The sequence below is a fragment of the Penicillium subrubescens genome (genome assembly GCF_028828155.1).
Source record: "Penicillium subrubescens strain IBT 31985 chromosome Unknown utg000006l_segment0_segment0, whole genome shotgun sequence".
Classification (NCBI taxonomy): Eukaryota; Fungi; Ascomycota; class Eurotiomycetes; order Eurotiales; family Aspergillaceae; genus Penicillium; species Penicillium subrubescens.
The window spans coordinates 1986164-2009356 of NW_026643156.1; the positions used below are offsets into that span (position 1 = coordinate 1986164).

Below are 23193 nucleotides of genomic sequence, written 5' to 3' on the forward strand. Positions count from 1 at the left end.
CTCATCATTACTTCACTCTGAAAGAAAACACACCCTACTATACACTGGCCGGATTTTCCGATCCAAACTGAGCTTCCCAGTATTTCTTCACACCGCTACAAATACCAGTGATGTTCTTCCAACTCTCAAACTCCGTTTCCAGCTCACATCCAGTCCAAAGTATGTCTGCCCAAAACTGCTTCTCAACGTCACGACCAAAAGCTTTAATGGTCTCTTCTGGGATGGTCCATGCCCGTGTGTAGGACCAGTCATCATTGAAAGCAGGCTTGACAGCATGTTCCTTGGAGAAAACGGTTGCTGGGTTGAACTTGGGAAAATTCGCATGGATGAAGAAGGGATGCGGAGCTGACGCCTTTGACCCGTTCACACGCCATTCCCCCTTTTGTACGAGCTTGTAGTCCTCGATAGGATTGAACTGAACCATCGCCGATCCAGCAAGTCCACCTGCTGTTCGATGTCCCATGGCGCAAATAGGCTCGCTGACTTGGTAAAATGGTTCGCCTAGTGCAGCAGCGGCAGTGATGAAAGTTTCCTTGTCTCCCTCCCCTGCTGCACCCTGTGACAAAAGACGGTAATAGTGTGTAGGGCCCCAGAAGTTGTAGTAGGTGCAAAGCAGAAGCGTCTTTAGATGTGTCTTCTTGGAAATAAGAAGTTCCCCAGATTCTGTTGACTGTCGTGAATTCATCGACACCACTTCCTGAGAAGAGATCTCATAATAGAATGGAGAAGCGGATGAAGCCCAAAAGTCTGGCCAAGTAACCATCTTGGTACTTTGGAAGGGCTCATTCTCGAAAAGCGACTCAGGCTTGGTGATTGGGAAGGCGTCGGCATCAAGGAACAAGATTTCTTCGAACGAGGAGAATAACATTGCGAACGGCTTCAATTGATACTTTTCAATCTTGGCCGCTCCTGGCACAGCGTTGATAATGTCTGTCATAATAATGCATTTTGCGTTCAGTGATGGCAGCACTTTGTCGCAAATGTTTTCCTCGTACTCGTCATGCGTAGCCAGAAATACCTCCACGGGGAGCTTTGAACCTGTGCGACGTAACATGCGAAGCGAAACTACCAAGACTGGTAGATATGAGCCTCCTGCAGTAGTCACCAAGCCCTTAGTCCCTGGAATATAGGAGAGCTGGGGCACATCCGTGCTGATGGCTTTCACAAAGTCACTGTGTGCATTCTTCATCATCAGCACCTCCTTGGCAGACATCTTCAAAAGCTCTGGTCGAGCGATTGGGTCTGATGGCTTGAAGCCAGATGCAGGTGCATTTCCAAGACGTCGTGGAGGCTTGCATTGTGGCTCATATGCCAGCAATAGAGGCTGAAACTCGCGCCAGAAGTCGACATGCTCATTTATGTTGTGGGAGTACGTCACTTGTACTTCTTTGACTCGGGATGCTCTCTGATCAAGCCCATCCCGGGTTGCCAGATACCAAATAGAGAGAGCAGCGAGAGACAGCGCAAAGAGGATGCGACCTCGGCGCATCACGCGTGTGAAGCTCATCTTAGTGATTTCATGAACATCGATAAGTAGCTCGGGAACTGAAGCGAAGACAATAACGAGGGGGATGGAGATGGGTGGATGAGCTGTGGGGTCAGAAGAGTCATATCCAATCTAAGTACAAAAATTTGGAAGAGACCAGTCCAGGCACAAGATGAACGGATGCATATAGTTTCCATTTTTTCGCATTGGTGCTGGAAGAGTCCTAAGGGTTGACCTCCCATGGACACCACCACTGCCCGGAAGCGGCCCCTAGTGGCTCATCCCTTGACTCCCGCCAACCACGAGATCGTCAAACGGAGGGTGAGGGCACTCGAATACTCAACAAATGTCGATGCAGGATCAGTAAGATACTCGTTAGGATTAAACAAAATATTTGATCAATTTGAAATAGAGATGTGAAGATTTTGGGAGGGTAAAGACCATTCTCGTCCTTCTTCTCCCAGGCCGTTGCAATATGGTGCGCGCGCTCTTTTAACGCGTCCCCGTGCTAGCGACCGGATCCGGAAGACGAAAAAGGAAACTCGAGCCCAAAACATCAGCTTACAGCGTTTGAATCAACCGGTGGGAGTTTTATTTTGTATGAAGACTTGTTTTCTTACCCTCAATTTCCAGGAATTCAAGTTATCGCCTCATTATCAGTTAGCTTTGCTCGATCCTGGAGGTCTTCACCTAGGTCGAGGCTATACAAGACGCCAACTTAGCTCTCGGCTAATTGGAATATCGGGAGTCAACAAGTAAGGGAAATGCTCTTCGAATAAGCCATTATGCTAACACTCATCAGGGAATGATTCCGGGCCTTTGATATGGGGTTCAAGGCATTGATACGGCCTTTTTTGGCTGTGACTGTCATCCTCAGCTGTGTGGTGAGTATCTATTCAATACGTAGCGGTATTTAGCTGACCATAGCTATCCAGCTCGTTTGGAATTTATTCACACTTCAGTGGCCATCCTGGCGTCCGCCTTCGAAGTTTTACGATAAAGTCACGAATGGCGTAGGCAGCCTATATGGGGAAATTTCAACCGCCAGCTCTGCTCATTTCTCGAATCCCCACTCGAACTCGAAAAAGAAGATTGTGATGGTGACAGGGAGTACGGGCAATAATCGCATGTTGGGTATGCCGCATATCAAAGAGATGGTATACGAAAACCGAATGACCTATGCCGAGAAACACGGCCTGGAGTTTATGTGGGCGAACATGACCAGCTATAACCTACTCGATGGCGCACCAATCTATTGGAACAAGATACCCATTATGCAAGATGCATTCGCACGCTTCCCCGACGCTGATTGGGTCTGGTGGATGGATATCGATATTATCATCATGAATTTGTCTCTCAGTATTCATGATCACGTTTTGTCACCAGAAGGAATGGCTCGAAATATCCTTCTCAATCACTCTATGACTGGAGCTGGTGGTGGTGAGACTGGTTACCGCAGCCCGTCAACATATGAGCATGACGATATCAATTTTGTCATCTCAATGGATCATTGGGGTATGAACGTGGGTAATTTCCTCATGCGACGAAGCGAATGGAGCGACTGGCTGCTAGATTTGTGGATTGAGCCGCTCTATATTTCACAAAATTGGGTTTTCCCCGAAAATGACGGGTGGACACATATGTGGCAATACCACGAGATCGTTCGGAATCATACAGCCTGCATGAACCAACAATCGATGAATACATATCCGGATTACAATATACTTGGGCAACACTGGCAGCCAGGAGATCATATCGTTCATTTCGCTGGCTGTGGTGGCGATGTGATATGTGAAAGTGCCTGGGCCAAGTACTGGAATTTGCGAGAGGAGGTCGAGGTTTCGTCCTCTGTGAAGAGGAAGTTGGAAGATGGTACTGCCGAGATTGAAAAGTTTCAAGGCAATGTCAGATTGTAAGTACAGCCAAGGTGTTAGTGTGTGCTATACATTCACCTAGCGACTTTTTTATCAAACATACATCTCTTTCTGCGGAGTTTTGTCGGCCATCAGAAAATGCAAGAAGCTACACGTATCATTGAACTTCTAGACAAGTACAATTGATTCTAAGAAAAAGACACTAGGGATGCTTCTGTGCGCCTTGATATATGATACGACTCTTCGATGCACCCACTCTTCACTTACGGGTCATCAACATAGAGTAAACAGCAATTTTGAGCTTATCAGATCCATGTCCAAAGAGTCCAAGAAGAGAGCTGAAAGATTCTATGTGCTGAAGGGTGAAGCGACTACGGGAATGCCGATGCTCGTGAGGAATGTGGAGTTGGATTTAGCCTGCTTCGGTTTACACCGAGTCGAAGCATTCCTGAGACCCTCGGCAGCTATGAACGCAAACGTCGCAAGGAAGTAAATCAAAACGGCAGACTAAAGGCAACTCCCAGGTTCAAAGCTCTTTTTTAATGTCACGGAATAACACAATATACGTTTGAAATTGCCATACAGGATTTTTTGTTGACTGTTAATGTTCTGTTCAACCCGTCTTGCGGACAATACAAGGCGCTCCTCTGAGTATAATGCCGTTTTGTCTAAACTTTTGTTTTCATCTTTCTGTTCCTGGAACACCAGCGTTCCCTGAATCCGGGTGGAGAACCTGTTTTTTCCTCTTTCGTAATTGTAGAATCAGGCTGGCATACATAGCACGCGACCTGGAGCCCGTTGCGTTCGGAAACGAACGTCATCTCTCATCCGTACCTCTTCTTGCTCTAGGTTTCAAAACTAAAAGACAATGTTTCAATTACTCACTATCGCGCTCTACAACATCACACAAATCTTGAGCCATGTCGGGTAAGACGCGAGCTGATAACTGGGTGGACGTGAGTATCGTCTCCGTGAGAGTATTCACAACAAAAATGGTTTTGCTAATTGACTTCTAGGGCCTTCGGGGTATCGCCGCCCTGACAGTCGTGACCTATCACCTTTGTTCGTGCTTTGCAAATTGGCTCAATTCGCCTGCCATCGAGGAAAATGGCCCGGTCTCTCTCTTCCAATATCCATTCATTCGACTCATCGTTGGCGGTCGCATGGCCGTTGCGCTTTTCTTCCTGATTACCGGATACGTGAACTCTTTCAGCACGAGGAAACATATTCGAAATGGAGATACCAGTTTTGCACTCCTCAATCTGTCCAAAAACACCTTTACTCGAACTGGCAGGCTTGTCGCGCCTACGAATGCTGCTCTATTCATGGGATGGATCGTTTGCCAACTGCATGGTTATAGATTAGCAGCTCAAACCGACTCGTTCTGGATTAGAGTGGGCGCAGTACCACCAGGGCCTACATTTGGGAGTGCAGTCTGGGGCCTTCTGCAAAATCTAACCTTGTTCTGGCATGGGGGTGTGGGAATATATGACCACACCTACTGGACTATCCCATTCTTTCTGAAGGGTTCTATGCTGGTTTACGTTACACTTTTGGGCACCACTCTCACTCAACCACGTTATACTAAACTAATCATCGTTTTCCTTTACCTCTTTGCCTGGTCGGGTGGCCAAGGTGAGTACAGGGTCCAAAACTCAGTGGTTTTGAATATATCTAACGCACGGTGATTTCATAGCACTCATGGAGTTGAATATTTATGCGGGAATGCTCTTGGCTGAGTTAAATGCAGACTACGGCTCACGAGCCACATCTCTGCTGTCAAGGCCCTTTTCTGCGCTCATGATAATCTTCGGGCTTTTTCTTGCATCATTTCCAGAAGAACATGCAGAATGGAGGCCCTGGAGCAACGCAGTCAACTCGGTTGCAGGCGTTCTCGTCCCTAGTGGTGGTGAAATCAACCGCTATGTGATTTCCGTTGGAACTGCATTCATCGCCTTCGGAGCCTTCTTCTCCCGAGATGCCCGCCGCATCCTATCTACCCCCGTTATGAATTTTCTGGGTCGAATTTCGTTCCCCATTTATCTAATTCACAATACCCTCATCCGCACGATACTATCTTGGTTGATATACCGAGACTCGGCAATGAAAGAGGGACTGCATCCTGTGGACGATCAGGGTAAACCAAAATACCTCGAGCGAGGGAGTGCTCTCACATTCGCTATCGCCATTCCTATGTTCTATATGATGCTCATATATGCCTCCTATTTGTGGACTATTTATGTTGACCCTGCATGTGGGAGAGCTGTTTTCTGGCTCTCAAAGAAAGCCTTTGGAGAGGATGATGGTTCAGGGTTCACGAAAGAAGAGGCACTGAAGGGCAGTTTGAAAACCTAGTAGATGCCCTTGTGTTGCCCTTGTGTTGCCCTCATTGTTTGGCAAAATACTATAATATTTATTTTGTATTATCATGTACTCATTTGACCGCTTTCAGTGTGTATATCTTCCTCTCTTGCTGGGGGATAAGCAGACCTGACGGGTCAAGGAACCTTATTCTTTTGTTTGGAAGCCTTGATAGGCATCGTCATAAATACATGATGGTTTTCCAAAGCTTTTCTGCTTTTCAATTTGTCAGCTACTACCTGTTCGAGTCATCTTCAAGCTGGTAACCTCACAGGATATGTATTCCGTCCTCTCCCATCAAGCGACCAGGCACTCATCAGCCTCCGAACAAGGGGGTCCTATGATCACGAATCCATCAGTCGGGCTTGGCTATATGCGCGTGAAGTATTTTCTTGTGCTTCAAAATATTACCTGGTACTGTGTCGATTTTTGAGCAAGAACTTCCGTCTCCGAGATTGGGGCGGCAATGGTTAAGCCAAATGCGAGTGCTAAACCGAGAATGACGAATCTCATTATTGTTCTGAACTGGACTGCTTTCTAAAGGCCGTGATTAGACATTAGGATTCTAGACCAGACTTAAGTTTCCCATTATACCGAGGGAAAGAAAAAAGACAAGCTGACGAGAATCTACGTTAATGAGTTCTCGCCGAATTCGGTCGCTCCCCTTCATCACTGTCTCGCAAAGGACGTTCATGCTGTGCCTGACTCGGGGATCTTTTCCCCATCCGGCCTCGGGCGCGGGAAGGCCTCAGTTCGTCTAAATGAAGATACGGTCGCATGAACACAAAACAACTCCCCAGCTATCTACAGACAGCAGTAACAGGACCCAGGACGAGAAATCGAAAAAATCCTATCATTGAAAAACCTGTCTCGCAGTCGAATGATTCCTAGAAATCGTCTTGGTCTAAAGCATTCATGACCTCTATTTCCTGCCGAGAAAGTCCTTGGTAGAATTCCAAAGGCCGCGTGTGCCAGCCGCAATTTCATGCCTGCCATCGTAGAGAGGAAAAATGACCACTGCACCAAATGCACTAAATTGCCAGATAATGGCAACTGTTACCCATCCCGAGAAGAATGACTTTGTGAAGATGTAATCACGATACAATGGAAGCGGCCAAGCGACAAAAGTCACCAAAACAATGACCACGAACATTATGCACGCTATCTTAAGCCAGCGGTATAGCTCCTTCAAGGTTTGCTCATCAAATGGATGCTGAATATCATCAATGCTAGGCGTAGATCCTGATGGCAGTTTTTGGTCTCGTGCTGAATGCTTTTCGCCTGCTGGCTGTTCAAGATCGCTTTTGCTGTTAAGTACGGAGTCAGGGCCAGCAGGCACCTCATTGATAGAAGTAGAGGCATCTTTGCGGCTTTTGGACCTTTCATCGTCACTGCTTTCGTTGAGTGTACTGATTTCGGAGTCAGCATGCAGCTGAGCTTCGTCCGCAAGCTCGATTCGTAGGAACTCTCGCCAGTCAAATTTGTAAGGTTTGTAGAGCGACAATACGACAGAGTACAGGCCGGGCGTGAAGAAAGATGCGATGGCTGCATATAGTGCAGGGTAAATATTGGAGGTGGTGTTGATGTTGATGGCGCCATACATGGACTGTGCGGATGCAAGCCAAACAGCAAGTCCAGTGAGGAATCCGAGAATAGGCGACACGATCGCTGCCAAACGAGTTTGGCGTGACCAGAACAAGGTGAGAATCAACGGGATGATGCCAGGACACGAAATGATGGGCCGTAGGTAACCAATCCAGGTCATGTTGGCACCTCCATAATTCAAAGCGATTGAAATCCCGGTGATGAATACCCCATGAATGACCACAGTCAGATGGCTCACTCGCACAAGTTGCTTGTCAGTAACCTTGGGGTTAAAGTAGGTCTTGTAAAGATCATACGACAGAATACTACTAACAGCGATCATGGACGATGAGATGGTGCTGGTAAGAGCCATGAAAAGTAAGAAGAAGAATCCGATAATGGCCTTGTCTCCCAGGAGAGCCTTGAGGACGTAAGGCATCACCATGCCCATACTGACTTCCGTAGAAGTGAGTGGGTCAGGATACGTGGGAAATATGGGAGTATTGTGAATCGCTCGAGCTGTCAAGCCAATGACGGTTCCAATTCCCCATGGGATTCCAAAAACTGCGATCGCAGCAATGTTATAGCCTGGTACAGTAGCCCGAACCTCTGTCGCAAAAGACTTCTGCCAGAACGCGGTATCCTGATTTTTTAAACATTAGCTGTGAAATCATGATGATCCTTGAATCTATCTCACCATGACTACCAGGGCTAAGTTTCCAAACTTCAAAATCAAGCTCCAGATGATTGCACCCTTTGACTTGAATGTGAGGAGTGATCCCTCATAGTTTCCCGAGATATAATTTTCGCTTGCGGTAGCCACAACTTTGTCATATAGGCCACCTAGGCCGCCAACGGCAGAGTTGGTCAAGACCGCAATCGTGAAGTAGATAATAAGAATCAATGCAATAGCTGTGTGGAGGAAGTCCGTCAGGAAAGTGGCCTTCAGACCTCCCACTGCGGTATAGAGCACCACTGCAGCTTGTTAGCAACCAATGTAAAAGATTAGCGCATATATTGGTTCATACCTCCAAGTGGAATCAGAATGGTAGCTGCAACGAAGTGCATTCCAGATACACCATAAATCAACTGTGACCCAGTCATGATCATCGAGGCACACCCAAAGACGTTGTTAACGAGATTCAAGACGATGAAAACAAGGTGGCCGATCTTTCCATATCTCATGCGGACAACCTCCAAAGAGGTGTGTGCATATGGAACTCGAATTTTTGCCATCACGCCTAGTGCTGCCATCAATGCGATTTGAAAGCAGAGACCAGAACCCCACCACTACAAACATGTTAGCTTCAATCAAGAAATTGTCATCGCAAGAGGCTCTTACCAAAGGAAGAGCTAAACCGTATCGATAGCACATTGCTGCGGCTAGTACTGTCTCATTGATCCACATCCATGAAGAGAATACGGCGGAGGCTGTTAAACCAGTGCCAACTGATCGATTGGCCACCATGAACATTTCAGACTTCCCTGAATCCTCTGATAAATATGCCTTCTGGACTTTCACGGCAATTAGAATCACGCCGCAAAAGACAACACTGAGGCCGACAAGGAGGCCATATGCAGATCCCTGAGAGATCAGGGCCAATTTAGCCGTGTCGATTGTGTTGGACATCCTGGCTCACTGATTCTGGTGAACAGGAAGACCTGGTTCCCTGGGCAAGAACAAGTATTTATCAAAGTCGATGCCCATCATATCGTATAATTCTAGGCGTCGGTCAGGGTCCAATTCATTTTCTACGGAAAGAACTGCGCAGCCAGACAGACTGCCATATGTTGTTGAATGCCTGTCACGTCGTACGCATACCCAATTGCGTTATAAGAAATGATGAAAGGTAGCGATAGAACTAACTGCTCTGGGCACAAGGCTATGAGATGATAAGAGTAAATCAGTGGACCATTTTTCACCTTTCCAATAATATGCGGCCGTTGGGAGTAATTCTGTCAAGATTGCGTGCAATCACGACGCGATGGCGAGAAACGGCTGTCGAATCACCGACCGACTCAAAGTCATAGATCTACCCCACAGCTTTGTGAACGAGCTTGTTTTGTCGGCCGATAGACCTACATTGGCATATTCGACATCTTCATTTATAATAACGAGATGAGGTAGATTTCATACAATAGAGCAGTTGGAATAATCTTGGCAACGTTGGAAGAAGAGTGTTATACCCGCAATGCCCCGAGCTTGACATCGGGACCTGGAAGGCTGGAGACTGAATCAAGTATTTTGCATTCTCAAATCAAGCACATGAACTCAATATGGGCGACAATTTTGAAACATCAAACGATGGAGGAAATATTTCCGGGCCGAAGAAGCAGATTATTCTGAATGCTTTTGTCATGAATACTCCGGGCCATTTGGCACCTGGGCTCTGGAAACACCCAGGGAACAAGACCGACCAGTACAAGAAACTCTCCTTTTGGACAGACCTTGCTCAGTTGCTAGATAAAGCAAACTTCCATGCGATGTTTATTGCAGACACACTGGGCCCTTACGATGTGTACAAGGGCCCGGCCAATGTGGTTCCTGCACTGGCATCGGGTGCGCAGTTTCCAGTCAACGACCCACTATATCTAGTCCCAGCAATGGCAGCCGTGACAAAAAATCTCATATTTGGGGTCACTGCTAGTTTGACTTACGAGAAGCCCTATGCGCTCGCTCGCCGACTCACCACTGTCGACCATCTTAGTGAAGGCCGCGTCGCATGGAATATCGTCACATCCTATCTGGATAGCGCTGCACGAAACCATGGGTTGAAAGACCAAATTCCCCACGATGAGAGATATGCAATCGCTCATGAATATATGGAAGTGGTCTACAAGCTCTGGGAAGGAAGTTTTCGAGACGATGCTGTGCTTGCCGACCGTCAACTCGGTACATACATCGCCAGCGACGCTGTGCTTCCAATTAATCACAAGGGTAAATATTTCGAGGTTCCTGGTCCGCACTTCTGTGAGCCATCACCCCAAAGAACACCATTTTTGTTCCAAGCTGGGGTCTCCGAGGCGGGTAATGGGTTTGGAGGCAAGCATGGAGAGGCGATTTTCATCGGCGGCCAAACTCCAGAGACTACTCGTGCGACCGTGGAGAATATTCGAAAAATTGCTCAGCAGGAAGGTCGCAATCCAAATCACCTGAAGATTATTGTGGGAATCAATGTGATTATCGCCGCAACGGACGCGGAAGCAGAAGCGAAACGAGAGGAGTATTTGCAGTATGCAGATTCGGAGGGTGCCCTGGCGCTGTTTGGCGGATGGACTGGTATCGACTTGTCGGGTTATTCGGACGATGAGGATTTCCGCTTCGCAGACTCGCCACGAGTTCAATCTATCGTGCGCAGATGGTCTGCAACCGTTCCCGGTACAGATAGTCTGCCGTGGACGAAGAAACGCATCGTGGAATACATCAGTGTTGGTGGGCTCCAGGCCAAGGTAATTGGTAGCCCCACAACGGTCGCAGACGAATTAGAGCGATGGGTTGAAGTATCTGGAGTTGATGGATTCAATCTCGCCCATATTGCGAATCCTGGAACATTTGAAGACATCATCGAGTTTCTGCTCCCTGAACTACGACGACGAGGTCGTTTCCGGTCAGAGGTGGAGCATGAGGGAGCGACTGCACGAGAAGTTTTTATTGGATCCAAACGGCTGCCAGAGGATCATCCAGGCAGCAAATACAAGTGGCGAACCGGGGAAAAGATTCCCAAATATCTGCAGGGAGACGGGTTTGGTGAAGGAAACGATGGGCCTTCGCACTAGATTCTCTGATAATCAAGGTTTCCAGCACCGGAACGTATATAGAGCGAGAAATCACAGGATTTTCAAGAGACATTCTTTGCGGGGTGGTAGTTTCCGCTAACTTCAATGCATTTCAATTCTTTGTCTATGGTCACTGCGTCATATCTCTCGTCGCAGTTCGCTGATGTAGTTTACCCAGCCATGAATGCGCAGTCCATCTCCGAATCCTCTTTCCAAAAAGTATGAAGACGATGACCATCAGATTATTGGCCAGCAGAACTCCTCCAAAAATTCCCGAAATCACAACCGCGTACCCTCTGCTCAAGATCCAATCTAACAGATAAGAGCCCATCCCAAACGAGATTGCCTGCTTTCCCAAATTCATGGCGATGAGCATTTCCGAGGTGTTCGCATAGTAGGAGTCGACAGCATAGGCCAAGGTGAATGTAAAGTAAAAATAGGATGCAAATTGATCCATAGCCACTCCAGCGAAGAATCCGATCCAATGAAGATTTCGTTCAGCTGTGAACCCATACACAATCAAGCCGGCAGGGGCAAGGAGAAGGGCTGGGAACAGCGCTGGGAGACGCATTTCAGACTCGCGGATCCCATTGTTTCGTTTTGTCCGGTACGCGGCCAGTCGGTCAGAGGTAGAAGAGAATGGTAGGGCAAGCAAGTATCCGACAAAGCTAGCGACGGCAATTAGGCCGGAGTTTGTCTATGATTGGTTAGATCTCTAAACCAGCGAGTAAATACAATGCACCTTACCTCGCTCCAGTTGTAAGGTGGCTCGGTGATCTTGAGAGGAAATGTGTAATTAAATGCCAAGGCCCCCAGACCAATGTAAAGTCCTGGAGAATATGATCAGCAAAAAAAGGAATTCAATCCGTACCCCTATCTTCGAGCGGATCGTACCGTAGCTTGCAATCACCCAGAATACAGCTGGCACTAAGAAGTAACTAAACGAGCGGACAATTGTCATGAAAAATTCTGGCTCTGAATCGATAGAGCCCCACGGTTTGAGTGTCGCCAAGAAGCTTTTTCGCGAAGGTACAGAGGTAGACGAAACATTCTCCAACTGGATGTGGTCTTCTAACTTCTCATCAGTGTCGCGTACTGTTGAAGAATGATTCGAATAATTGGACGTCGCGGATTGGTTTTTGCGGTGATACGTGGATTCCTCGACGAAGAAGAAAGCCATGATCAATAGGGCACCCGCAAAGGCTGCTTCCACGTAGAAGAAAAGTCGCCACGAATACCCCCCGGCAAGCATGTAGCCAGCGTATAGAGGACCTGTTGACCCGAGGCAGAGGCATACTGCTTTTTGTTGAGCTCCTATACTCAGTTCACAGGCATCAACTAGAGCACTCACTAGTATAGTAACCAATTTTTGTTCCGCGTTCATGAAGAAAGAAGATGTCGTTCACTAGTTGGACAGGCAAACTTTCACAGACTCCGCTGTTAAGAGTCAGTCAATTGATTTGATTTCAGAATTATGGGGAGCCGACCTGCCAAATCCGTGGAATACACGAGCAACCATCAGCCCGGTATAACTTGTCGCCTGAGAGGCTCCAATTAATCCAGCCAAAAACTGCAAGATCGTCAGCATGTGGGGAGTAAATGAAAATTGTTTGAACATACTGTCACCATGGACAATAATGCCACCGGGCGCCGACCAATTTTCAGGTATAGAGGCACGAGGATCAAGGATCCTAGAGAAGCATGTCAGAATCCTGCAAATCAGCCACATGCCTGAATTCAGCCTACCGAAGCCAAAGGCAAGATTTGGATAAGATATCAACCCAGAGGCCTCCGCTGGTGAAATCCCAAACTCCTTGCTATAGAGTCCAATGTAGACCGATGGGCCGGTAAGGGAGCTATTTCCGAGAAACGAGTAGACGGCAACGATGATTAGGATGACATTCTTCTTCCAGCTAGGCCACTAATGAGGTAAACGAGCATCAGTAACTGCTCATTGCTGACTTTCAAGTTATTCATCCTTTGCCATACGCACCTGCAGCGGGTCATTGGGATCCTCGGCTGGAACGGGATATAGGGCCTGTCCATATGCCGTGTCGTCACCCTCTGCAGCACTAAGATCAACGGTCCCAGGAATCTCGCCCTCGTGGGCATGGCTAAGTTCAAGGGATTAGATGGAATAAAAGCATTTCTTGTGATTGAGGTAGTATGGTACCTTTGCACAAGATGCGGCCTTCTGGCCGCTATTTCCTCCTTCGGCATGATGAAGCGCAGGGTTACTGCTCCGAGTGAAGAAATTACAATTTCCGGAAAGCTAGGAATAGGAAAACAACCGCGTTCGATATTTCAAGAACAGTTAATTGTCATTTTCTGATTATTTTGGCGAAATCCACCCCCTTATGAGCTCTTCTTGTTTTGCATCCCGCTCGTTTGCTGGAGATGGGGCAGGGATCGACCTTGCCATGCCTTCCCCGCATTACCTCCACATTTCCCCGGATTCTGTCCAATGTCATGGGCGATATGGGTAGCTGTCGGTACTTGCTCAGGCTCATTATGGGGCAGGCCCCACACGACGAAACTGGGGCTATTTTCCGGCAGAGGGTGAGAACACTAGCTGTAGAAGAATGGATCCGGGGGGATCATGATTCGAACAAGGGCACAATCAGTGGATCATTACTTCAGTACAGTCGGAATAGGATTTGCCACGGGGAAAGGGATAGCTTTCTGGAATTAAGAATATTGAAGCAAACGCCCATTGTAAAATAGGGACAAACAAAGGAAAGACAATACCAAGTATGCCCGCCTCTTAAGTGAACACATCAGTGGCATACCGCGCTTTCGTCCTCAACTGATCGAAGAATCGCTCTGCGGCAGTATCCTCGTCCAATTCAGCATCCGGACCCAATTGCTGACCAGTCTCCTGCGCCTCGCGAATCTTCTCACGACGGCGATCCAGATACATCGTCTTGCTGGCCTCCCGTACTGCATTTCCCACGCCAGTACTACCACAGACATAGATGTTCGCCCCCTGTTCAAACAAATCAACCAGCTCATTACGGTCCTCAAGCATCAAGTCTTGCACATGCTTTCCGGCCGAGCCATCCGAGGGGCGGCTGAACGCCCAGCGAACATCCACAGCGCCCTGTGCTGCCCACGCAGCCAGCTCATCGGAGTGAATATCATCCTTACCCTCCGTGCGACAGCCAATATACAGTACGGCCTTGGCGGGCTTGTCGCCTTCGGGGACATTAGCGGCGTCGATGGAACTGCGACGCCCACGGATTCTTTCAGCGCGGTCCATCACAAATCCTCGGAATGGAGCAAGACCGCTGCCAGCGCAGGCCATAATCATTGGCGTTTGGAGGTCGACGGGGGGCTTGAATCCGGAGATTGAAGGGCGGACGGAAATATGTGCACGCTCGCCGGGTTGCAGCTCGGACAGGTAGTTCGAGGCAACTCCGAGATACTCTTCGGGGCTTTCACTGCCTGGCTCGGAGATGCCTGAAAGAGCTGGTGCGTTCAGGACGGAGAAAGTGATTGAGCATTCTGAGGGGTCGGACAAGGGTGATGAAGAGATAGAATACTGGCGGACACGCATCGGTGGGAGCATCGCCAGGAAGTCACCTATCGACAGCTTGATTGATGGGTAACGCATCAAAATATCCAGAGGGCTGATGCGCTTCTGTACAATCTCGGCTGTGAATCGACTGGGGCTAGAAGCGATGTATTGCAACTCAGCCTGGACCTCGGCGTCTTCGATAGATGCTTCGGCCAAGAGTTTCAGATCGCGCTTAGAAGCCGGTTGGGAGAGTTCGACGTATGTTGACAGGAGCTCGAAAGCCGAGATTGGCGTGTCTAGAGGAATCGATGGCGGAGCTGAGCCAGACGAAGGCTTTTGGATTCGCAAGATAGCATCCCAGGGCAGGTCGAAGCGACGAATCGCCCGGCGAACGACAGTGCTTGGGTTCACAGGCAAGACTGCGAGATAATCACCACACTGGTAGGTCATGTCGGATGGCAGCTTGAATCGAAGAAGTCGCTTGGTAGGCACTCCGGCCTTGGTCAAGATCTTGTTCTCCACCACGAAGCCTTCTTCCAGCTGAAGACCCAGAGTAGATGCGCGTACACCCGAGCTCACTTCGACTTGCAGTGAGGACTTGGACTTGACGGTCTTTTCGGGGCCACCACCGAACTTGGCCGCGATAGCTGGCCAAAACGCAGTCTCGCCCCAGCCATCGAAGTCCGTGAACATGTCTGAGTTGGCTGCATCTGCGAGGCCAAGGTCACAGAGGCGGTTTCCACCATTTTCACGAACAAGTTCGTTTACTGCCTTAGGGATGCGGTGGAATGTGGATGCCCAGTCGTCTAAAAAAAGTAAAAACAAGGTTAGTTGGACTGCGAAAGAAAAGCAAGGATCGTGTTGAGAGAGAATACTCACGATGACCGCACCCAAATACTGCATAGTTGACACCTGTCAGGCTGTCACCCTTGAGCTCGCTCAGCCATTCAAAGAAATGAGCCGCGTTATCGGGCGGTTGGCCCTCATAGGATGCGCTGATGAAGACAACTGGGTCTTCCTTGGGAATATTCTGCAATGCTGAGTCCAGCGAGCTGATTTGCGCCGCAAATCCATATCCAACAGCATCATCCGCCAATCTGCGCGCAAAGGCCTCACAAGTGCCGGTATTACTACCGTAGAAGATGTGCATAGGTCTCGTCTTGCCATTTGCAGGGGCAGCCTGGGGCTTTCTTTCCCGTTCCGCAACACCTGCATCCTTGTGCACACCGGCAGTGTCACTCAGGACCAAACTCAACCTTGTCGGATCAAGGCCCTCGCGAAGGGAGGCTCTGATCTGGAAGTCCTTTGGCTTGATGGTGAGTGTTTGCTTGATACGAAGGTCGTAGCTGGGGTTGTCCATCTGAAAATTGAAGTTTTGAAGCAGGATTGCGACAACAATGAGTGCTTCCTGCCAAGCAAATGGACGACCGATACATCCACGCATGCCGTTACCGAATGGCTTCCAGGCGTTCTTTGGCAGCTTCTCAAAGTGCTCGTCTAGCATTCTCTCCGGGCGGAACTCGTCTGCGTCGGGGCCGTACACCTTCGGGTCGCGTTGCATCTTACCCAATAAGAGAATGATAGGCTCGTCCTTTTGCAAGACATACTTGCCACCGCCGAGGGTGACGGGGTCTTCCTTGTTCTTCTCGGGATGAGCGTGAACTGCAATCATAGGGGCAGTTGGCTTGAGGCGCAGTGTCTCACGCATGACAGCTGTGATATAAGGCAGTTTCGACATGTGCTCCACTGAAATCTTGCTTCTGCCAATGACACGATCAACCTCTTCTTGGGCCTTTTTGTATGCATGAGGGGTCTTGAGCAGGTAGTAAAAGAGGAATGAAAGCATGCCGGACGTCGTTTCATGACCTAACCTATCATCAGCATGAATTCGTATCAATAGTACTATGCGAGATAACCATACCAGCAATCAAAAAAGTGATCATGTTATCCACGATCGATTCGTCAGTCATACCCTTGCCAGTCTGGGTGTCACGGCCCAGAATCAACGCATTGAGAAGATCCTTCTTGTCTTCAGGGTTGTTCTTTCGCGCGTCTACTAGCTCCTGGGACAAATTACGCAAGTATGCCACATCATTCCAGTACTTGCTGTTTTCACTTGTAGGCAAGTTATTCAAGAGAGCAGGTCGACGAGCGCGGTTGGCCGAGCCTCCAAGCAAACCCACCATCGCCTCGACGAATGGATGCATGTCGTCATGATAGAAAGAGTTGAAACGGGTACCCATTGAACACAGAGCAATGGTGTCTAGTGTGAGGCGTGTGAAGTCATCGGTCACTGTGATAGGCGTTGTTGGACCTTGTCGCGCCCACTTCATGACTAATTGAGTTGCAATATCGTACATATCTGATGCGCATTAGTTTAAAGCTAGCTGTGCGAGTATCTTGACTTGTTCTTACCATCGAACATGCCGCGGATCATCAAGGGACCAAATGCGGGCACGAGGATGCGATGCGCGATCGCCCAATTCTCCTCGCCAGGATAGTTGGCCGTGAAAAGGCCGTCATGTGTTCCATTGCGAATCTCCTTCAGGCCTTGAGTGACAATTTTACCGAATCGCTCTTCATTGCAAACCTCGTCAACCAGCTCATGTGAGCTTATGAAGACGCGGGGACTGCCAAGGGTGGTGAGACGAAAGATCTCGCCTGTCCGGTAGTTAGCAGGTGATATGATTTCATGATCGCCAGGAGAATCATAGACTCGCCATAATTATCAGCCAGTAAGTCAATGCTGTTCAGCGGGACTTCGGGTTCAATGTCATAGATGTTTCCCAGGATGGGGACACCCCTAGGTCCCGGAATGGGAATTTCCTTGGATGCACTCATCGCAGAGGCCTTCAACTAGAGATATCAAGGCCAATGGTAGAAAGCGAAGAACCAGGTTGAAGGTAAAGAAGAAAGAGTGAGAGATGATCCAGTTGCTGGACAAGTTTGATGGCGGGGTTGGTGTCGTCAATTCCGATCGCTCGTTCAGGCAAGTGATTCGCGGTGAGGTTGCGGGGAATGTTTGATTTTACGAGGTTTATGGTTCGATGATACCTTCTTGGAAGTTGGACTGAGGCTGGAGTGAAATCAACGACGAAATGCAGTGCTTTTAAAAGAACTACCCTCCATTCAGCTATTTGCCTTCATATTCATATATCCTATGGAATCGGACACTATGCTCGAATTCCGTTCATAAAGCCACCTATTTGCCTCGCAACACGAGGCTTCAACGGAGTACGCGAAACATTTTTGTCGATGCCTGGATCCACCCAAGAGCCTCGGCTTGCTGCAGAGCCAATCATCCTCACAATCGGGTGATCCGCCGCCGGGGCAATTACCAAGTCGTTTTGTTAGAAAATTGGACGTCTGGGCCAAGATTACGCCTGCCGTGTCTGACGGTGCCCGAGAGAATTAAAAGGCTACGGTCGGAGACGGAGAGTGGGCACCGATCGGGCCGACCGAAGAAGCAACTTGCAAGATTGATGTGGCTAGAGTGCTACCTAATTCTATGGGCTCGAGTCCATCATCATCGAATTGTTTAACTGATGAGGTCATCGTACAGGTAGACCACCTACCGCGGCGCGCGGCACTAATTTTAGCAATTTGGGCTTGGCGGTTTTATTTTTTGATGTAAGGGAACTTATCCCTTGACATTGTCTTAGAGAATAATAACGATTCAAGTGGCAGTGTTGACGTTTATTGAACAAAACAACAGATGAAGAAGAGACACAATGTCTTAGTGAAATATGTACAGATCATGTGTGTATGAAAGAATAGTGACCTATAGAGGACAAAGAGTATGAAGAAATGCAGGGGACGGCAGCACTGTACAACGCCGACGGATTTTGACCGATAGATTGAAAAAGAGGAAGAACTGAACGATGGATATCAACAGGAAAAGGCCACCTATAAAACGAGCGCAGGTGGGAAGCAGCGACGACACGCTGGGACAAGATAGTAAAGGTCGTTAAGGAGTTACTCTCCCCGGCAATCGCAGACTCCACGAAGCAAGATGTACTCAGGACGATTTACGCGAACTCGTCAAAATGTTGAGAAGTCATGATGGCGTCTGAGAAGGCCGGGACAGCACACACAGAGAGAGGGAGCAGGGTTCACAGAACCATTCGTGACGATAGACAAAACAGACAAAAAAGGCAAAGGCGAGTGAGAAACACATATAGAGTTAGCATCACTAGTTGCTAACCTTGCTGTAGCCACCGTGTTTCCACTCGCTCTGCTTCCAGTCATTCTGGAAGTTCTGCATCTCTGTCCGCTCAGTGGCATACCGCGAGTCATCCAAAGCATGTTCAAGACGTCCCTTTCGGCGCTGACGCAAGCAGACAAGTGCCAAGGCAACAATTGCCAGGACACCGGCGGCGGCGGCGCCAGCGTAAATTCCGATGTGCGCACCATTGCCAAGGTCGGCCCATTTCTCGGCCAGGGACTTGGGAGGGGGCTTGTTGAGCTCGTCCAGGACAGTTGAGTTTCCGCTGGAAAAAAGAGGGAGGTCAGTTGTTTGGCCGTTAATTCAAGCGAAATATATCAATAATAGCACTCACCCAGTCACCTTGATGCTCTTAAAGTCACCCGACTTGTCGCCATAACTGTACTCCTTGCCGGTGTGGAAATCCTGGACGCGGAGACGCTGAACGCTCATAGTGAATGGGCCGTCGGCGTAATTGACCAAACCACCTGCCCACTCAATAGTACCGTGAGCAGCACTCTCCAAACCAGCAGGCCAGTTACTGATCTTGACCTGGCAGGGTGTCTGTGGGTAGTTCTTGCCGCCCAATGCCGTGGCATCAGTGTAGAGGAGCTCTCGCACCATTTTTCCATCGATCCACCATTGGAGCTTGTCGGAATCCCACCAAGTTGTGTAGTTGTGCCATTCGGTGTCTGCATTGGCGACATAGTGTGTTCCACCACGGTCGTAGGAGGTCGTGTTGCCCTTGCCGAAGAAGTTGGACTGCACCGCACTGGTGTTATATCCAACCCATTCCCAGTCAATCTCATCCAGATCATCCGACTCCAACACCACACTGCTCACAACACCCGCGCCCTTGGCCATCTTAACCCAGGACTCAACCACGCCGAAGAAGATATAGAAGTTGGACTGTAGGAGGGTGGACTCGTTGACCTTCGAGATGGTGAACTCCGCGGCGTCGTTGGAGTAGGTCAACGAGCCAGTGCTCATGTTCCAAATTGTCGTGTCGAGCTTCGTGGATGAGTTGAACCACCAAGTATGTTCGGTTCCAAGGGCCGGATCCGCGGGACAGGTCGTGTTCAAGGGATTGCATTCGGTAAATGTCTGGGCGGCGGTAGAGCCAGCCAGGGCTGCAAGAGCAGCAACTGTCAAGAAGTTCCTCATTGTAGGAGGAAAAGAAGTATTCAAAGATATAGAAGAAGACACCAAGATTATACTTTCCGCCTCAAATACTGCTGCTGAAGGGGCGATTCCAACCAGAAAGCGATAATGAATGGACACGGGGTAGTATATGTAACCCTCGAGGTATAGAAATCAAAGAGTGGATGTGCGATTGAAATCACACGCCAAATAAAGGATCGGAAAGGTGGAAGGCCACCAACAGCAGTGTTTCTCTAGAGATTGAGAGGGAGGAGGTTACAGGAAAGAGGGTGCATCTCAGAAGAAGTTCGGGGGGAAAGGGAAACGCCACGCCAGACGAGCAAGTGGATGTGCGGCATTATGGACTAGTGTTTCCCTGGGGGGTATGGCGAGTGTATTTTGGCGTATTTTGTGTGGTCAGTAAGGGGAAAGCTGCACGCAGATTATGATGATTTCTTCGCTTCTAACCAATTGTCGTTAGTCAGGGTGAAGCAGGTCGGACGCTAACTGTTACCCCTAAACTGCATCGAGCAAGCAACTAGCGGCCCCGTGCCTGGCCGTAGCCCAGTTCAGGGGTCCGCTAGTGTTCATTGGGCCTAACAGCACCTTCGTTTGGGCTTTGGCGGACACGACCAACAAGTCTGCACAAGTTTATGGCAACTCATTGGTTGATCGCAGGACCCCCGATAAGACTAGGCTCCACGGCTGGGAGCAGAGGTGGAGATAAAGAGGGGATGGGGGTGGAAAGTGGATTGTACCCTGGAACAAACAGATCAGGAGATAAACCCTTGTGGTATCGACCCTGAGCGATTGTGGCGTGCTAGAGGCGATAGATAGCCATTCATTATACTCGCTGCATGTTGTCTATAGGTGTCTTGTAGTGGAAAATGTAGGTGTTGGTCGATCGGTATACGACAAAAAGGGTTTCAGGAGTCAAAAAAGAGCCAAGTGGCGAGTCCCGAGATTAATCCGGTCTAGACTTGCCCCCCAAGAAAGGCCAAGGAGCGCTGTCGAAAGCAAAATACGCCTCGTCCAAATCTTCCGCTGGACAGGATAATAATAATAGGAGGAGTGCACGAGTGTATACACGGAAATTGGGTCTTACAGTTATCATTCTTTTGCACAAATGACAGTCCGTTGGTTTATCTGGCAGTCCTACCTAATCCTAGCTGTCTTACCATAACTCTATCTCCGCGCGAATCATGATTGAGTACGTCAGTATGTACTCGAGTCACCTACTTAGTACAGGGATATTATCCGGTATTCAAAGAGCACCCTAGTACATACAGATTGCATTTCATGTGTCTAATGATCTGTTACCCCTTTCTCACTCACGCCCAGAACTTCTATTTTGAGCTACTAAGACAATTTTCTGCAGAGACCCTGCTTCTCCAATTGAAGCGACTTTTCCCCTTGTTGTGGGTTTTCTCCGCTCAACAGTTTGGACCAATCACTGCGCGTGTAAGAGCCAAGTCCCACAACCCACACAGGTCAAGTTCCACGGAATTAGTTCCCAGTATTCCCCAGCAGTTTGGTGTTTGGGTTATTTGCTGGTGCTCGTTCTCGCTCGTTTAGTCGACCTTATGGAGCCTGTTCGTCCAGTGTTAGCAAGCAATTTGAGCGAACCACCCCAAAGCACAGCCACTGGCCGCGTTTATTCGTCCAACAAGAAGAAATGCCGACAAAGAAGCTTTGCGGCGTTGGACCCGGGCCAAGACCGTTGACGCAGATTGCAATTTTATCTTAAACTGCCGAGTCGGCTTGAAATTGACTCAGTCCACTGCGTTTAACTACAGTATGTCACCGGTCGGATTACGCGGCCTGTTCGTACTTCATATAGTTTAGTTGCTGTATTGTACGAGTTGAATCCGCCATGCTTGGCACTTGAGTCGTGCATTACAGGATTAAATGCATATCGGAATATTCAAATGACATGCCGCATAGATCAATACATGAGATAGTTGTCTTGGACAGTTGTGCATGAAGGAAATCGGATGATAACTAGGAAGTCATAGCCCAGGTTGATAAGTAACAATGAATAAGAAAGCTTCAATTGAAAAAACTATAGCCATCAATGCATAAACATCCAGTCATCACAGGTTCGTCAGGTGAAGTCGTGTCTCGTCCCAAGTCCGAGCTTTTCCCCAATCCTCAGAAATATCCATAACCAATATGTACTTGAACGCCTTTCGAAACCCATCAATCATTACTCCATCACCACATCCATCCCAGCTTAGTCACTTTATCTTCGCTCATGACAGGTATACCTTAGCCGGCCTTCGTACCTCGTCCCGATATCGTCGCGAACTACTGCTCCGTGGCTTCTCGACATAATAGTCCACGTTAGAGGATCGTCTTCTTCGTCGTCTGTCGTCCCCAGCCGCGGTTCGAGTAATGGGAGGCCGGTAGCCCACATCCGACCGGTCGTCACTGCCCCAGGGTAGCTGTAAGAAGCGCCAGAGCCAGATGAGGAGCAGGGTGCCGAAGATGGAGCCGATCACGATTCCGGCGATCGCACCGCCGGTCAAATTACTCGGGCAGCCATTCGAGTCGCGTGGGGTGATATGGGAGCTGGTGGGAGCCTAGTATGCAGGAGACATGAATCAGTATTTGATCATATTGAAGATCTAAGACTCGGATTGGAGCCGTGGTTCTGAGCTCGGGGGCCCGCCCAAGCTTGGGGGATTGAGCCATGGAATGCTCATCAGGAACTAACCATTGGATCAGATGACCACTTCTGACGGTTTGATGATCTTGAAGGGGATCAGAAACGATTGCCTAATCCCGTGAAAGAGATCTGGTACTCGATATGCCCGAGATCTGGATCAAAACCGAGTATCGACTCCTTGCGACAATGGCCAAACAATTGAACCGCAGTCACACGAGGGCAGATGAAAAAGGGAGTAAGAAGAAAGACTTCGAAGCAGGCTACAAGTCTTACATCTTATAACTCGGAAAAAAATCCCGCGGCGCAAAGGGAATATCCAACCTTCCTTTCTATCCCGCGCTGACGTCAAAGAAACGTCGGTCTTGGCGCCCTGAAAAGCAGCGATCAGCCCCTCTGCTCGCAACACAAACCTGGAACATTGGCATCAGAATCCACGCCCATTGGTCGCTGGGCCTTATCGCCGACCTTTCTTTGACCTTGTCTGTCAGCACTATTTGAATGGTGCTCAATGCTGGCTGGTTGACGACTCGAAAGGCTACTGCTGATGGGGCTGGGACTGTAAAGAGCGGGGCAATTTTAGGG

General features: G+C 48.8%; 10 protein-coding genes across 10 annotated transcripts; 4 read left to right on the plus strand and 6 right to left on the minus strand.

The window, feature by feature from the left end:
- Nucleotides 1-37: 37 nt before the first annotated feature.
- N7473_009205 (alpha-mannosyltransferase) lies at nucleotides 38-1507 on the minus strand (the record flags this gene model as incomplete). Its single annotated transcript, XM_057155144.1, has 1 exon — nucleotides 38-1507. The coding sequence occupies one exon, from the start codon at nucleotides 1505-1507 to the stop codon at nucleotides 38-40; it is 1470 nt and encodes a 489-aa protein (XP_057006274.1).
- A 1106-nt stretch (nucleotides 1508-2613) lies between these two features.
- N7473_009206 (uncharacterized protein) lies at nucleotides 2614-3402 on the plus strand (the record flags this gene model as incomplete). Its single annotated transcript, XM_057155145.1, has 1 exon — nucleotides 2614-3402. One exon carries the CDS (start codon nucleotides 2614-2616, stop codon nucleotides 3400-3402), a length of 789 nt encoding a protein of 262 aa, XP_057006275.1.
- Nucleotides 3403-3673: 271 nt separating this feature from the next.
- On the plus strand, nucleotides 3674-3853 carry N7473_009207 (uncharacterized protein; the record flags this gene model as incomplete). Its single annotated transcript, XM_057155146.1, has 1 exon — nucleotides 3674-3853. One exon carries the CDS (start codon nucleotides 3674-3676, stop codon nucleotides 3851-3853), a length of 180 nt encoding a protein of 59 aa, XP_057006276.1.
- A 427-nt stretch (nucleotides 3854-4280) lies between these two features.
- Nucleotides 4281-5715, plus strand: N7473_009208 (acyltransferase family protein; the record flags this gene model as incomplete). The annotated part of the gene is made up of 3 exons (XM_057155147.1): nucleotides 4281-4316; nucleotides 4377-4995; nucleotides 5057-5715. The coding sequence occupies 3 exons, from the start codon at nucleotides 4281-4283 to the stop codon at nucleotides 5713-5715; spliced, it is 1314 nt and encodes a 437-aa protein (XP_057006277.1).
- A 928-nt stretch (nucleotides 5716-6643) lies between these two features.
- Nucleotides 6644-8935, minus strand: N7473_009209 (sodium:solute symporter family protein; the record flags this gene model as incomplete). The annotated part of the gene is made up of 4 exons (XM_057155148.1): nucleotides 6644-7948; nucleotides 8003-8280; nucleotides 8334-8595; nucleotides 8648-8935. 4 exons carry the CDS (start codon nucleotides 8933-8935, stop codon nucleotides 6644-6646), a joined length of 2133 nt encoding a protein of 710 aa, XP_057006278.1.
- A 647-nt stretch (nucleotides 8936-9582) lies between these two features.
- N7473_009210 (LLM class flavin-dependent oxidoreductase) lies at nucleotides 9583-11082 on the plus strand (the record flags this gene model as incomplete). The annotated part of the gene is made up of 1 exon (XM_057155149.1): nucleotides 9583-11082. The coding sequence occupies one exon, from the start codon at nucleotides 9583-9585 to the stop codon at nucleotides 11080-11082; it is 1500 nt and encodes a 499-aa protein (XP_057006279.1).
- A 130-nt stretch (nucleotides 11083-11212) lies between these two features.
- N7473_009211 (MFS transporter) lies at nucleotides 11213-13302 on the minus strand (the record flags this gene model as incomplete). The annotated part of the gene is made up of 9 exons (XM_057155150.1): nucleotides 11213-11779; nucleotides 11830-11912; nucleotides 11977-12378; nucleotides 12434-12519; nucleotides 12570-12652; nucleotides 12703-12773; nucleotides 12829-13003; nucleotides 13076-13196; nucleotides 13256-13302. The coding sequence occupies 9 exons, from the start codon at nucleotides 13300-13302 to the stop codon at nucleotides 11213-11215; spliced, it is 1635 nt and encodes a 544-aa protein (XP_057006280.1).
- A 544-nt stretch (nucleotides 13303-13846) lies between these two features.
- On the minus strand, nucleotides 13847-17440 carry N7473_009212 (bifunctional cytochrome P450/NADPH--P450 reductase; the record flags this gene model as incomplete). Its single annotated transcript, XM_057155151.1, has 5 exons — nucleotides 13847-15405; nucleotides 15479-16465; nucleotides 16521-16961; nucleotides 17015-17260; nucleotides 17320-17440. The coding sequence occupies 5 exons, from the start codon at nucleotides 17438-17440 to the stop codon at nucleotides 13847-13849; spliced, it is 3354 nt and encodes a 1117-aa protein (XP_057006281.1).
- An 839-nt stretch (nucleotides 17441-18279) lies between these two features.
- On the minus strand, nucleotides 18280-20345 carry N7473_009213 (glycoside hydrolase family 16 protein). The gene is made up of 2 exons (XM_057155152.1): nucleotides 19159-20345; nucleotides 18280-19089 (listed from the first exon to the last, which is right to left on the minus strand). Exons 1-2 carry the CDS (start codon nucleotides 19965-19967, stop codon nucleotides 18792-18794), a joined length of 1107 nt encoding a protein of 368 aa, XP_057006282.1. The 5' UTR covers nucleotides 19968-20345; the 3' UTR covers nucleotides 18280-18791.
- A 1626-nt stretch (nucleotides 20346-21971) lies between these two features.
- N7473_009214 (uncharacterized protein) lies at nucleotides 21972-22910 on the minus strand. The gene is made up of 2 exons (XM_057155153.1): nucleotides 22660-22910; nucleotides 21972-22525 (listed from the first exon to the last, which is right to left on the minus strand). Exons 1-2 carry the CDS (start codon nucleotides 22660-22662, stop codon nucleotides 22196-22198), a joined length of 333 nt encoding a protein of 110 aa, XP_057006283.1. The 5' UTR covers nucleotides 22663-22910; the 3' UTR covers nucleotides 21972-22195.
- Nucleotides 22911-23193: the final 283 nt, after the last annotated feature.